A 16,494-nucleotide genomic window follows, 5' to 3' on the forward strand; every position below is an offset into this window, starting at 1 on the left:
CCAACTCCAACCTAGTCCTTTGGACACGATGCTCTGTGCCCATTTGCTGAACCCCCACCTGTGACGGAAGAGGAACAGCCTCCCTCCTACCTGGGGAGCCTCACTGCTGCTGTGTGGGATGGCCTCCACGTCCCCCTCGGAAGTGCTTACCTCTGTTGGTAGCTCTTCCCGAACCTCGCTGGCGAAAGTTACTCTTGCCCTGCTTCCCCTTGAGAACATATTGAAGGTTGGGAAGGCCTGGCTTTCAAACATGGGATTGAAAGCTGGGGAGACGGTATAGGAGGTCGAGGGTTGGTTTTGGGGGGATAGCAAGAGGATGGGTTGACTCTGTCCTTTTGACGTCGAAGGCTGACCCGGTTGGGTGACTGGAACGGCCTGGACAAAATGCTGCTGCTGCTGGTGCTTTTGCTATGGTTGGAACCTCTTAGTCTTCTTAAGTTTCTTACCAGAAGAGGGAGGGTTCTCCTGCTTCCTCTTGGCTGAGATACCCCACCGAGCTCTAAGGCTTTGGTTAAGCCTTGAAGCTTCGTGGTGCACCTCGTTCACAGAAGACTCTGGGAACAGGTCCGCGCCCCATATGTTGGAAGCGAGAAGTCTATTTGGTTCATGACGAATGGTAGCCTCTTGCAACACATGCTTACGGCAGTTCCTTCTGGCCACGAAAAAGTCATAAGCATCTGCTTGCACCATCTGTAGCTGTGACTTACCCAAGATCTTAAAAAGAGGCTCCGTACCATACGAGAGAGCAGCCATCTCAGTTATGACTAGGGAGTTGAGTGATCTCCCTAGCCTAGTTCTTGAGTCAAATTCTGCCTGAATGAGGCTATCTGGCAGTCTAGGTAGCTTCTCACCGAACTGTTCCATGGCACAGTCCGGTTTCAGCTTTCCTACCGTGAAAGTAGCCGGTAGGTTTTCCCATAATTCTCCAAACGCAGGGAAGAGGGGAGATGTGGGCTCTGCTTCCCTGGGCTGTGGGATGGGTTCATCCTTCATAGCTGCTTGAAGGGTCGTCTCTACCATCTTTGTTGTAAAGGGGAGTGAAGCCTCCTCCTCCGTGGCAAAAATGGTGAAGGGACTCTTGAAGGCCTGTAGCCTGGTATTGGAGCAATCCCAATCCTCCAGACAGTGAACCCACTCCCTCTGGGCGTGGTCCCTACTATACAGAACAGTCTCCCTAGGGATCTTGTCTTCCATATTGAGAGCTGTCTCTGTTAGTCTGGCATACCCTATAAAAGGTTGGGTCAATCCGGCAGGGTAGAACTCAAAGTCCTCGATCCTTCTCGTTCCACACTCCGGTATTGAGATCATACCATCCTTGAAGGGAGCATAGGCTGCTACCCTCCAAGGATTGTTCATAGAGAATGCTGGCAGGGAGTCGTGGGCAGGTAACTGGGCCAGACCAGAACCTACCACCGGGAAGTTGGCCTGAGAAGCCTGGTTCAGGCCAGCAAAGTGGTTATCGTGATCCAGTACACGATTAGAGAGGTCCTGGATGGACTGACCTGATTGGTTGATGGTATCGGAGAGTTGAGCAAACATTTGCTCAAATCTCGTACCAAGCGATCCAACCATTTCTCCTGCTTGCTGTAGAACTCCTGCCGAAAAGGTAGACGGGGTGGTCAAAAGGCAACTAGATGCTGGTGATCCCGGCAGGAGTCCACCGGGGGAGTTTCCGGCCGGGCAGGCAAGCCAACAGGGGAGGGTGCTGGCTCGGCTGGAGCGCGGACCTTCTCCTTAGAATCTTTGCTTCTAGACCCTCTCGAGTGTGAAGGTTCAGATTTACCATTCACTGCTCCGGAGTAGGAAGCCGAAGACTTTCGTGAGGAGGAAGACGACGTCTTTTTGGGCGTCGTCTTCTGGAGGGTCTTCTGTTCTCTGTGTCCTTTTACCTTAGGGGGCGCAGAAACAGCAGGCGTAGGAGTAGGGATCTCAGATCCCGTAAAGCCTTGGAAAGAGGAGGAGGAAGGAACAGGGGAAGAAGATCCAGGTTGCGCCCAAGGGAAACGCCCTTGAGCGCCCGAAGCACTACCTCGACTAACAAGTCCTCCGCACCTACCGTCATTGGCTCTACGTTTATATCTAGGGTGGCGACGTCCGGCACGATGTCCTGGCCCGACACGCTGACGAAGGCTTGCTGCACCTCCCGTTGGATGGAGGCTATCGCTGGAGCTGCTGTGGCGGGGTCTACGTAACCCGTTGCTTTCCCTCCAGGGAAGATCTGGACAGCCAACTTCTTGTCCAGAATGTAGGGCTGTCCTTTGGCGGCGTTCCTGCCGAAGCCGCCCACCCATGCTTTCAGGGTCGCTAGGGCGACCTCCTTCACAGCAGCAGCCTGAAAGAGAGGACCAATGAAGTCCTTTATGGCGGAGCTGTAGGTTAAGAACGAAGCTTACAACCAAGACTTAAAACTAAAATATATTGAACATATATGATGGAGGAAGTAACTATCTTGATATCTACTTACTCCGTCCAACAACTGACTCACGAGGTCATAACATATGGTGCATGCCTCGTGGTGCCAGACGATCAGTTCGCCATGGGTGGTGGGGCATGGGGCGTGGGTCCTGCACTCCTTGTGGCCACAGGGGTCCTGAAGAACCGCATTACAGCCCGGTTCCTGGCAGTTGGTAGCCTGTAAGTGGAAAGATACATGAGTATCGGTGTTACACACTTACAGTCTATATACAAACTCCGTTGCATGCCGGAGCATATAAGTTATTTTAAAAGTAGTCCTCCACCGAAATACGTGTGGGAGCTAGGGTGTTCTGGTTGGAGTCTCCGGTGTACACCGGGGATGGAGTAAAGAAACAACCAGAAGGATAATGCAACCCTAGCGAGAATAGAGAGAAGAACCATGACGGAGAACGGAGGAGGTTGTCAAGAATAAATTAACAAAGATACAAAAGGAGTATGTATACTCCATACAGGGAGTAAGACATGCCCCCTTCCGACTACTAGAGTGCCCGGGTAAGGAAGCAAGCGCCCCTCCGGTAGCGGAAAGAAGGTAGTAGTAGGCAAGCTTCTAGGACCACTGGGTAACTCTCACCCTGGTGGCTGGCGGAGCCAGCTCTTACTCTCAACAACCGAAGGGGCCCCGGCTAGTGAGCAGGGGCTCCGTCCGTTGGTGGTGGGATAGAGAGAAGGGGGTGAGAGGGGGAGGAAGAGCGAACGGGACACGCCGGAGTGGACCGAGGCGGCCGGAGGGAGGGGTGGCCAACCCCAACCCCCTTCCACGCCGGAGCTCCCCAGATCCCGAGGCGAATAAGTGGTCCCCCAGTCTCCCAGCTGACCGGGCCTCCCAGGAGCCCCCTCGAGAGAGAGAGAGGGGGAGGGAGGCGCTCACGCGGTTGTCATGACGACCGTAGTGAGCCCGGCCAGACCCCCCCCTTACCGCGCGGAAGGGAGGGAAGGGAACTGGGTAGGGCGCCCAGAGGAACACGTGATCAAAGGTGGACCAAGAGATGATAAGCAGCACAACCACTAGGCAAGTGACCACATGAACCCAACTGTACCAAGGGTGAATGAACCCGAAAAGTAATAGAACTGCCGAGGTACTGGACGCCCTAACAGCTATCCTAATACAGAATAAAATAAACACTAGATAAAAATCATAAATAAATAAATATACACATCGTAAAAGGATGGAAGGAACACACGAGTGAGAGAGAAAGAAGTCCAGGAGAAGACGAACCGTTCCGAAGAACAGTCGACTACTCGAAGCCAGCCGTAGCCGATGAAGAGCAAAAGCTGGGATGCTGGACTAGGGAAAAACACTGTAGCCCTAAATACCTAAACCATAGAGATATCAGTGTGATCAAAGGTATGGGCGGTGAATTCCTAAATCCTATAATACGATGCAAATAAATAGAGTAACACGTGATAAGAACCCATGAAAGGAAAGAAAAGATGTCCCAGTATGGAGGACTGGGAAATCTTAACAAACACGAGGCGGGCCCATGGCTGCCACGAGTCAACCGGGTGACCGTATATAACCTAAAAAACGGAAAATACTGGTCCCTGGAAGACAAAAATAAGAAATCTAAACCTTTCGGGTACTTAACTTAGCTGCGGCAATAGCTGAACGTTCCATGATGAAAAATAAATCCAAGAGAACGAGAACAACACAGAGGAAAAAAAAAAATCACGTGCGTCGTAAACGAGCTAATAGAAAAGGATGACCACTAGAGGCGCTGCAGCCCGCGTGGCGTGGGTATTAGTAGTAGTAGCAGACGCATTCACCTTTGGATCGGTTCTCTCAGGTGGGGATTTTGATGTGGGAAGTTCTAAATGGCAACAGGCTCGTGGTAGTGGTCTCACTCGCCCCTGTTACCATACCGACACTTCTTTTATAGAGTGAGCGAGTCAGTTATACTGACATCTTCTTGAATTTATTTTTTCTCTGGTATTTATTAGGTTATTTACCTTAGAAATAATGAACTTAAGGATTATTTCACAGGGCGACACGAACTGAGCCCAGAAATTTCATTTTCTGGCATCTCTTTAAAATTTGCCTAAAGTGGAACACGGCATTGTTATTAAAGACGGGGATGAGGATTACAAAATCTTTGCCAGAATGATAATTCTCCACAAAATCTTTTACATCGCTCCACTTTGCAAACATTTCTTTAATCACTGAAGTAGGCACATTATGTATACCCATTCGCTTTCTGAATTTTTCAAACCAGCCTCTGCTGGCCCTAAATTCACTTACAGCAACACTTGTAGGCATTCTGTTACTGTGATCAGCATGTAACACCCTCCAACACTTTGCTACAAGCTCTTTCTTAAATTCTATAGTGTTTCTCATCATTTTTACAGAAGGGCTGGAACTTGGAATTTTCTTTGGTCCCATGATGGCTGATTTACCAGTTGCACGCAAATGAAAAAGCACAAAAAACAATAAACACAAAAGCAGAATGGGTTACTAAAGAACACAGGATGCTTTGTTTGGGCACTCAGTACGGGGCCTAGAAACATGTTGGGCCCTGGAAAGAGCATTTCTGAGTGTATGAAATCCAAGGAAACCTATGAAACATGAGACAAAATTTAGTTGGAAAAAGTCTACCGAATCGTATGAAAAACAGGGCACACAAAAACCAAGGTTCCACTGTACTAACTTAAAGAAACTTAAAATAAAATTAAAGCAAATACATTGAAGAATAGTATCGAGTTAATCTAATAACAAAAGGTCAGACAAAAAGTATCAGTGCCTGCATAACTTGTTGTCCACCTACCAATCTAAAACCAGTGAATGTAATGAACGGTACGGTAGGGAGTCTGCTTACCACAAGATGTACAACCTGTCTTAAAACTACAAATTTGTTCATATGACTAACAATTTTACAGTCATTAGTAGTTATTGTGTTTTCTCGCAACAGAATAAAAAGTAATAAATTTGTAATTTGTATGAAGAAGGGACATTTGGGATGAATTTACTCTAAATTGGAATCACTTAGGTTCGAACAAGATACTTTTTTCATACGGCGCTACCTTTCCTTTTAAATCAATGTTTTCAAACATCTGACTTTCATTGACATAATGAAAATAACTGAATGCTATACATTGCAAGGAAGTGCAATAAAACCTAGGAAAATGGGTTTCATGTATGTAAGAGATGAAATCCTTCATTAGAAATGCTTCTAAAATGTGCAAATTGACAAATTTTTGGTAACTGTATTTTTCATAGCTAACAAACCTGAGGTATTAACAATAAGATAATCTTCTAGCACCAGCTGGAAACCAGTTAAAAACAATTAAAGATTGTAAAGCAAGGAATCTGTGGTATCTGGCAACTCATGCATATACAAAGTGGCTGCTGGTCACCGACCAGGCTTGGAACCTCGTCACGCACCAGTCTTTCTTCCAACCCAGGATATGAGAGGGACAGCTATAGATGTGGGCAGTTAACATAAAAAATTGATTAAAAATTTGTCATTTGTTCATACGCAGAACTAACCTTCCGTCTTAACAATAGGATAGATTTATACTTGGAGGGAGGTACAAGTACACCCTGAACTAGCTGGGGTTCAGCTTACCTGACCACCCTTCATAGAAGATAAGAGTTCTAAAGAAGGGGGGTCTGACCTCATGAGAGAATAGATAAGCAAGTATCTAAAAACTCAACCTGCTGGGATTAAAGACAATGAGACATGTCCAGATTCATTGCATTCGTGGAAGGAGCATTTCGATATCATCATATGCATCCGACTCATTGATCAAGCTTGGCAGGAGGTTTCGAGGCGAACCTTGAATTCTTCGTGGAGGAAACTCTGGCCTGATGCCGTATCCACCCAAGACTTCGAGGGATTCGACATGGGCGAAGCAGATGCAGATTCAGAAACAGTTGACGATCCTGAAACTGTTTTGCAACCAGATCTTGACGAGATCGTTGCTCTCAGCAAGTCCATGGGGCTAGTCGTCGACGAGGATGACATCAATGACCTTCTCGAGGAGCACCATGAGGAGCTTACGATAGATGACCTGAAGGAGTTGGAGGCCATGCAACATAACATCGTTCACGAAGAGTTCTCTAGCAGCGGCGAGGAGGAGGAGGAGGAGCCTATGACAACGGCAGAAATTAAGGATGCTCTAGCTGCTTTTCATAAAGTGCAATTATTTGTAGAAAAGACACACCTCGAAAAGGCTTACACAGATTGTATGCTTGCGCAGTTCGATGATATTTGCCCAAGTCGTTTAGGAACATTGTAAAAAGCAGGCAGAAGCAGTCTTTCTTGGATAGTTATTTTTTAAAGAGACGTTTAGTAGTACGTAGTAAGCAAACAGGAAAATCCAAGTGATACGAAAAAACAGAAAGTTGAAAGTGGTGAAGAAATTGAAATTGTGTATAAAAAAAAAAAAAAAAAAAAAAAAAAAGTAAAAAAGATTAATTTTAAGATTTTGTAAAGTTAAGTATTAATGTTTTCTGCCATTTGTTAATGTGTTTCGTAAAGTTTAGTGTTAAAGTTTTCTGCCATTTTTAATGTGTTTCGTAAAGTTAAGTGTTCATGTTTTCTGCCATTTGCCCTCCTCCTCTGTCGCCACTTTTAGAGATTGCCTCACTCGAAAGGTAAGGTTCCACATTTTACTACATATGTACATGCAGTATTTCTTGTATCATGCACACTAATACACTTTATCTACAGGTACATACAGTAGTATATGTAGTTTATGTTAGGTATTGAATGGTCCTAATTGTTGTATTTCATTGTTTATTGGTCAATTTAGCGTTATCATAAAGTTTACTGGGGTGTTTTTGTAGGGCTTGGAATGAATTAGGCAATTTACATGTAAAATGTGGTTCAAGATACAAAAAAAATCGGGTTACAAAGGCCGCTTCGGAATGGATTAATTTCGTATCCTGAGGCACTACTGTATATCAGACCAGTTTCAGCTTATGACATGTCTTATTCTTCAACCTGCCTGTAGGAAGAAGAAAAAAATAAAGAGAAAGGAGAACAGCCATCTCACACATTCTCTTTTCCACACAATCATCTTAGGTAAGATAAAAACTGTCCCACTAGGGGCACTGGATGAGGTAGACAACTTGTTGAGCAGCCACCACCAGACCCAAGGAAAAAGTGTCCAAGGACCTGTGGGCAGTGTCCTTCAGGAAAAGGAAGTGAATGTGGTCTGCTGAAACCAGGAATCAGCATTCAAAATCCTATGAACAGACAAGTTCTTCTTAAATGCCAGAGAGGAACTCATTCCTCTGATGTCATCTGCTCTAGCCTGAACAGACTCTGTGAGAGAACTGTAAGGTGAGGGTATACCAGCTTAATCACCTCATGCAGCCAGAACGAAATAGAGTTCTTGGAAATTTCCATTCTACAATACCAATGCCTTAGGTGACGAGTCCTTTTTAGATAGCAACACGAGCTCTGACAGGACAAAGCAAATACTCCTGCAGATCGCTGTCCATAAACTCATTCAGGAAGGGAATTGAAAACTACGCAAATCTGTCATCAAGAACCGATGGATTTGAGTTTTAGCAACATATTCCGTGACAAATTCGAAGGCCACAGACCTTAAACCAGGGCCAACAGGAAAACTGTCTTTAAGAGTCAGATTCCTGACTGACGATTGATGTAGTTGTTTGAATGGGGCTCGAGTGAGACTACTCAGGACCAGAGTAAGATTCCACATCACAGGTTTAAGTTCTCACGGTGAACAGGATTGTTTGAAACTCCTGAACAACATCAAGATTCCCAGGATGAAGAGATGTCCACGCCCTTCAGGCGCAGGACCAACCCTAAGGTGGCCCTGTAGCCCCTGAAAGCTGAGATGGAAAGAGCTTTTTAGTTTCTGTGTTCCTGAGAAATCTTAGAAAATCCGCTTTCTGCTCACTGAAGTTCCGAGTGGAGAGAAACACTGTTGAAGACCCTAACCACAATACTGTGGTCCCCCTGTATTCGTGGGGGATGCGTACCAGACCCCCAGCCAGCCCCCCGTGAATGTTAAGAATCCGCGAATGGTTGGAACCCCTATAAAAATGCTGAAAACAGCCTATTTTGGTAGGTAAAACTCAAAAAAAACCCACTAAAATTTTTTATACCTGGTTTTTTTTATTATTTTATCACACAAAAGTGCATTTTATGATAAAATTCATTAGAAAAACCAGGAATTTCTGGGTATTTCTCATAGAAAAATACACCAAATAGGTGAATTTCCCACGAATAATGGGTAGATATGGTCCAGAGAGAAATCCATGAATCTGTGAGTCTGCAAATCCGGAGAACGTGAATAGGGGGGCCTACTGTAGACAGCCAATTGCCCTTAGTAAACTGCTGACGAAGACCTCCTGAAATAGCTGGACATCTGACCTGCTGCTTTGTTAGAAAAGCCTCTCGCTCTTGGGAGATACTTGACAGTCTCCAGCCATGAAGCGATAGAGATCTTACCAACTGGTGAACCTTCCACATGAGGCTGACAAAGGAGGTAGTTCTATGGGGAAATTTCTTTTGGAAAGGCTGACAGAAGATACAGAAGTTCTGGGAACCACTCTGCCTGTGGCCGCGGAGACACCACCAAGGTCATTCTGAAATTCATGGAACTCATTACAGGCAGTCCCCAGTTATTGGCGGTCTCGGTTAATGGTGATCTAATTTTATGGGGCTTGTATAGCGCCATAAAATTGGTGATTTATGGCACCATAACGGGCTGAGTTTTGGTTATAGACACCTGAAGAGCCTGTAAAGAAACAAAGAACATGCTCTATCCCTCAGGAAAGAAGATTTCTATCCTGTGAGAGCAAGAAAAATCATATTTAAAGGGAGGAAGGGAGTGAGCCGTATGACCCATGCCCCTTCCAAACCAAAATGATGGAAAAGAGATGAGATGGCACCCATGACTGGTCCTGCAAGCAGATGGGAAAAACGCATTCATATGCCATTAAAATTCATGTTGACAAAAGTGTAGGAATGTACTAATATGCTAGACAGCCGAATCCTGGCATAAAAACCTTGTCTACAACACAAACCCCTAACATCTCAAACATCCCGAAACAAATTCTGAAAGACTAAAACATTACCATGTTCCCAGAAAATGTGTAACTAGATAAAATAAAAAGAATACATAAAACATTAATATCATAATACAAATGTTTTCAAAATATCTTCAATATAACAAATGTAAAATGCTAAAGAACAAAATGTAGTTGGCCCCTCTCTTCCTGAAGGGGCAATATCCCCTTGTGAGATGGATCAGCAATACACAAAACACAGCCAATGACAAATCAGATGAAAAGGCTTGAGGCACATCTATTGCAATTTGCATCTGTCCCAAAGGAAGGTCAACCCAGGAATCATGGAAGGCTGTCTAAAAACATTGACGTCCATTGGACTTCTAGGCTGGATAAATATGAATCAAACCACAGGCTTAGGTAAAAAAAACCAGCTTGGGGAGAGGAGAGCAAAGCGAAAGTAAATCCCCGAGGTGGTTAAAGAAAGACTGGTGTATCACGAGGTTCCAAGCCTGGTCAGTGACAAGCATCCACCTCGTATACACGAGTTGCCAGATGCCACAGATTCCTTGCTTTACAATCTTTTATTGTTTTTTAACTGGTTTCCAGCTGGCACTAGAAGATTATCCTATTGTTCAGCCCAAAGCTTTGTTCTGTGTATGAACAATAACAGCATAAAACAGGAAAGAGAAATGTTATTCATCTTGTTAATTAAGGAGAGAAGCAGATCAATACCCACATACAATTATTTACTTTGATACAACAGACCAGTCATATTATTTTCTGACTAGAGTCTATGTAACTTCACATTTAAATTAAGTCTGTTTCAATCACATGCAAGGTAAACAAAAATATGTCCATGCTGACTGTTAAAAATGGTAAAGGGTTTGGAGCAGTTCTATTAGCAACAAGCAAAATAATTAAATGAGCACTGTTAAGGATAATGGTAATTTTACTTGCAAAATTCTGAAGACAGCCATACATAAATTAAATTTTTCCCACAAAATGAAGATATACTTAAGTACTTACCATATTCAACTAAAGTAATCCTAACATGCATGGCATTGCTTAGGAACCTTAGCCTAATCAAATAATTTTTTAAGTGCTTGTAAATTAAAATGTGTTTATAAGCTACTTACAAACATTCTGTGCCTTGTTACTTTAACTTAATATGAACATGTGACAATTACAGATTTTTTTGAGTCAAGCTAACATTTCTATAAAAACATATCATATTTAATAATCATATATCAAATATCTTAATTTGCATCTACAAGTATACAAAGTACAGTATCCTCAAAGTAAGATATCTTTACTCAAATTGCTATTAAAATAAAGAGCAAAACATTGTGTATGTGCATTCACAATTATTACATACATGATAATTCTAAAAAATAACCACAGTATTTTAAAAGATGAGCATGCAGCAAATGCACAAATGAAGCTCCACTTACGAAAAGGTTTAGTTCCAGGCACAACTGTAAGTATAACAAACTACTAGTTAGCACAAAAAACAGCCTTCATTAAAAACAGTTTGAAAACCATAAGCAAATTACACACAAATATTCATTACCAACAGGAAAAAACAGATCTTATAGTCAAGGTGCTTCATTTATAAAAAGACATAGACCCAAGATAGGAAGGGAAATTACAGAACAAAACTGCCCAAGATCACTTTTTCAGACCTTTTCTGCTAGTTCTAGAAATCCAATATGATCTAAAAGAAAAAAAAAAAGCAAAAAAAAAAGTACAACAGGAAACAACAAACATTACTAGTCCACTCGATCATAATAACCAAGTTTCAAACAGCAAATACAATATAAACCCTTTATATATCTTTATATAAATGTCACTGTAACATTTAGTGTAAACTGTAATAAACTAAAAAAGGTTTGAGATACAGCCTCACATCCATTTCACACAAAATAAACCTTCCATTACTAAACAGAAAATCTTTTGAAAAAGTGTGTCTAGCATCCATTTCATACAAAAACAGCTTTTAAATAATTTTTTCATACAGGCCTAATAAAAGTAATTCCTCAATTATCCGAATTATTAGACCCAAGAGTTAGGGTCATTGAAGTGGGCATACACACATCAGATTCTTGGCTGAGGGAGCCCACCATATCGACAAACGCAGAAGACATCCTTGGCTGCAGTTCCAAGCTCAAGAACTGAGTAAATTAGCAAATATTTTAGATACCATACAGTATGCTCTATTTTATTTTCCAGTCTGATTTTATTGAGAGCAGACAGGAAAATAGAATTAAAATAATTAGCAAATATTTTAGATATTGTACAGTATGCTCTATCATCCAAAAACATTTTACAGTACAAGCAGTCCTCAGTTTACAACAAGGGTTCAGTTCTTGAGATGCATTGTAAACCAAAAATTGTTGTAAGCAGAAATATCATCGAAAATCTTAAAAAATACTAAGAAAACCTTACTTTTAATGCTTTGGGTTTATAGAAAACTATGTAAACTGCATTTTTATTGCATTTTTCATTAACAAACTTCAAATATTGATTATTTTTTCTTTCTGGAGTCATACTTCTTCCGTTGGATTGGCTTCGTTAGTGTTGTAACCCTGGAACATGTATCATAAACCTGGAAATAATTTCTGATGATTACAATTGAAAAGCATTGTAACTCAGAACATTGTAAGCCAAAATTGCCTTTCTAGAGTCATATTTCTTCCATCAGATCGGCTTCGTAAGCATCAGAACCCTGGAACATGCGTCATAAACTTGGAAATAATTTCTGATGGATATAATTAAAAAGCATTGTAACCTCGGAACATTGTAAGCCAAAATTGTTGTAAACTGGGGACTGCCTGTATTGTGATTTCAAATACATCTCACATTACCTTAAAGAGAGAGAGAGAGAGAGAGAGAGAGAGAGAGAGAGAGAGAGAGAGAGAGAGAGAATCAACCTAATATGCTCATTCTGAAGCCCAGCCTCAAATGAGCTTAACAACTACGATACATAGTAGTACTAGTGGAGTACAGATGCAGCTATGCTCAGAACTCGAGCTACATGACTGCATACAATTTCGTTCAAAATTCACTAACTGGCAACCTAACATGCTCCATATTTATCTGTTATCTCAATGCGAAAACATGATTAATGCATACAGTAAGACCATACCATGTTTCATAAGAGTGAAATCTGTCATTTATTTCAAAACTGGAAGAAAATGTCATGTGTAGCCAAATTTCTGAAAAAAACACTTATGAAACATTTTCAAAATCATTCACACATCGCTGATGCATTTGACCAAAACGAAGTTGTCATCAAACCTCAGTTCAAATGTTCATTAAAAATTTTTTTTTTTAAATTGCCATAACATTAATATTGCTTCCAAAGCAAGCATAAAATTTGAAATAATCCAATTTGATTGCTTTTACACCTCAAATGAAAAAATGTAAATATGCGTACTTATATACAAAAGTAGAATGTGCCCACTGATATCAACGTGTGAGGGTAACGTGTGTGACACAACCATTAGTGTATGTGCAACAACAACCACCTGGTTTAACATAGGTCTACAATGAGTAGCTACAATGAAATTATCTTGAACACATTTAGGTCCGGTGACACAAGGTAATATAACAAAATATATATATCTATAATTATATATGTGGTACATGAAACTGCATATGGTTATAACATAAAAGGAGGTCATGGAAGGGTAACTGGCCCACTGTTATACTTTCTCCCGAGGTAACACATATATGTAAGGGGGAAAGAGGGTTAACTCCGCCGGGGGCCGGAGTTGGGCTATCATCCATTTGAAGGCCTACTCATACCCTCGTGACGTGAAAACAGGGACAACGTATAATCGGAATAAAACTCTGGACCTTATACAATAAAAGTATGTGTGTGCTATGTAGGATACGGAAGAACCGTAAGAGGCCCCCGGAGTGGGGCCAAGGCCCATATGATTACCCTAACTCATGAATCTGTCCGGAGAGTTATGAGGGCGAGGGGGGGGGGGGGGGGGGGGGGGGTATGGGGGGATCCCACCTCCCCTGCCCGAAGGCTGACCGAGGTACGGTAGGAGGGAGAGGGATGGCCCCGAGCCCCGAGCAAAGCGACTGAGTACGGCAGGCCTGAGCGCTGGGAGGTTCCTCCCCCACCACCTACGCGAGCCCTCCCCCTCTCATGCAGACTCGGGTAGCTAGCTGTGTAGCAAGCGAGTCATCACACCACCAGGGTGCGAGGGCATGGTACGGAGGGGGAGAGGCAAGGGGGAGGGAGGAGGCCAGCAACAGGGTGGCTCGTCCGCGATTGACCAGGAGCCCTCACGGCCGGGTGAACAGACACGCTTTAAGAAAGAAAGAAAGAAAGAGAGAGAGAGAGAGAGAGAGAGAGAGACGAGAGAGCAGAGATGAGAGAGAGAGAGAGAGAGAGAGAAATCGTTAATGACTTTGATGACTATGGTATCATAGTTTATCTGTAAAATTCAAATATATACGCCTATTTTGACCCTGTATTTGACCATGACCTCTATAGGCGCTCTACTAGCCTGTTTAAGTAGCACGGAAAAAGCCGCTATTCGCAAAATAGGGAAGAATCTCTACAAGTATAATGCTGCTGAAGTAGCCATTACTTTTAATAAAATAATAATAATATGAAGGTAGGACACCCTCTCTCTAACATGGCCAATGTTCATATTCTGGTTAAGGAAATGTCTTCTAAAAATACTAATTTATTGATATGATAACTAAAAGTGGCGTATGGTCGCCGTAGACAAATCTTGGTCTGGACGTTGTCTAAGGGTGTAACGGAATTCAAAAGTTTCCAACCGTATCTTCGGTTCATTTTCATGAAACAGTGAGCTTGAACTGATTGGAATGGGGGTCGTTCGGCGGTATTTATTGTGTCCCATGTGCTCTGTCTGGTGAAAGCTGAGTTTTCATTGGCTGAACAGGGGATTAAGTCCCTGAGTCAAGCCATCTTCCCGAGAACTGAAGATACGGTTGGAAACGTTGGAATTGCGTTACGCCCTTAGACAACGTCCAGACTAAGATTTGTAAACTCTACGGCGACCATGCGTCACTTTTAGTTATATCAATAAATGACTATTTTTAGAAGACATTTCCTTAACCAGAATATGAACATCAACCAGCTATTAGCAAATATCAGCCCTGATGAGAAGAGAATAATAAGAATTGAAAAGACCTTACATAAAATCAATTCAACTGATGCTGCCATCCTCTTTAACAACAATAATAATAATAATAATAATAATAATAATAATAATAATAATTAATAATAATAATAAGAATAATAATAATAATAATAATAATAATAATAATAATAATAATAATAATAATAATAATAACAATAATAATATGACTGTAATTACAAATTGCATATGAAAATATAATTTCCCTCAACTTTTGTTTTTAACTGCAAGAGAAGCTCAAAGCCAGAGCTGTCAAATATGCCAAGTTAATGTGACAGGTTGGGGAGTGATGCTGATTTGCAGGCCAATGATTTTTACATAATTCTGTGTGTGTGTGTGTGTGTGTGTAATAATTGTGTGTGTGTGTAATAATTCATAAATAATTTCAATAATTTCACTCTCTTATTTAAGGACAACTCATTGCTCGCTCTCTCTCTCTCTCTGTTTTACCTGTAAGTGTTAGAAGTGCATATGTATATATATCTCTAAGGGTATTAATGTAAAAGGTGACTGAAATTATATTATTATAATCTCAGAGATTAATACAGTGGAACCTCGGTTTTTGTACATAAGCCACTCCAGAACCTCCCACAAAAACCGAAACACATGAAAACCGAAACAATAATTCCCATCAGGAATAATTTAATTACAATTAATGCGTTCCAAACCCAAAAAATGTTAATAAAAAGTACATTTTATAAGGAATAAACACAGATTTACATACAGAAAACAATGAGAAATAAATATAAATGACTAATGAAATGAATAAATTAACATGTAACATCACTCTTACCTTTATGGAAAACACGTGTTAACATAAGGAAGAGAGGAGGGGAGAGGGAGGAGGAGAGGTTATTGTTTGGAAGGGGAATCTCCCTCCAGAAGGACTTCAGGTATCAAGCACCTACTGGGGTTAGGCTAGTTCTCTTAGTTTTTTACTGGCACTAGGACCAGCTTGAGAGTTTCTGGACCCCTGTCGCACAACAAAACTGTCCAGAGACATTTGTTTCTGCCGTTTCTTTAAAATTTGCCTATTTGTTTCTGCCGTTTCTTTAAAATTTGCCTAAAATTAAACATGGCATTGTCATAAAGCATGTTGGAGACACTGATTACAACTTCTTTGTTGGGATGATAATTCTCCACAAAATTTCTTACATCACTCCACTTTGCAAACATGTCCTTAATCCTTGAAGTAGGCACATTATGTATTCCCATTCGTTTTCTGAATTTTTCAAACCAGCCTCTGCTGGCCTTAAATTCATTAACAACGGTGCTTGCAGGTATTTTCTCACTGAGATCACCATGTAACTTCCTCCAACACTTTCCTACAAGTTCTTTCTTAAATTCTATTGTGTTTTGCCTTTTTTACACAAAGGCTAGCACTTGGAACTTGCTTTGGCCCCATGATGGCTTTTTTAGCAGTTGCACCCAAATAAAAAAAGCATAAAAAGCACAAACACAACGAACACAATAGCAGAATGGGTCACGAAAGAAGATGGGATGCTTTGTTTAGGTGCTCGATATGGGGCCTGGTCATCCACTGGGCCCTGGATGGAGCATTTCCAAGTGAACTAAAACTGAGGAAACGTACAATAACCGAGACAAAATTTTGTAGAATAAAGTCTATGAAAACTGAAACATATGAAAAGAGAGGCGTACGAAAACCGAGGTTTGACTGTACAGTAATTAGATAATAATTTAAGGTGAATTGGATGTAGGATATTATTCAAGGTATACATCTGGTATTTGAACTTTTCAAGATGGGCAGTTATAAGCATTTTTAGTGGGGGTTCAAGTATTTGCGGATTTTAACTATTCATGGGGGGTCTGTTACACATCCCCTGC

General features: G+C 41.7%; 1 protein-coding gene across 4 annotated transcripts in view; it reads right to left on the reverse strand.

Annotated features, from left to right (window-relative positions):
- Positions 1-16,494, reverse strand: part of LOC135205584 (general vesicular transport factor p115-like) — a 489,349-nt gene that overhangs the window by 145,189 nt on the left and 327,666 nt on the right. For 3 of the 4 annotated variants that reach the window (XM_064236360.1, XM_064236352.1, XM_064236375.1), the window contains exon 10: positions 10,912-10,935. The exons of the other annotated variant lie outside the window; for it this stretch is intronic. In XM_064236360.1, coding sequence (XP_064092430.1) covers positions 10,912-10,935 — 24 coding nt within the window. The remainder of the gene's footprint in view (positions 1-10,911; positions 10,936-16,494) is intronic. 4 annotated transcript variants of the gene reach the window in all.

This window comes from Macrobrachium nipponense, chromosome 11 (assembly GCF_015104395.2).
Source record: "Macrobrachium nipponense isolate FS-2020 chromosome 11, ASM1510439v2, whole genome shotgun sequence".
In the NCBI taxonomy this organism is placed as follows: Eukaryota; Metazoa; Arthropoda; class Malacostraca; order Decapoda; family Palaemonidae; genus Macrobrachium; species Macrobrachium nipponense.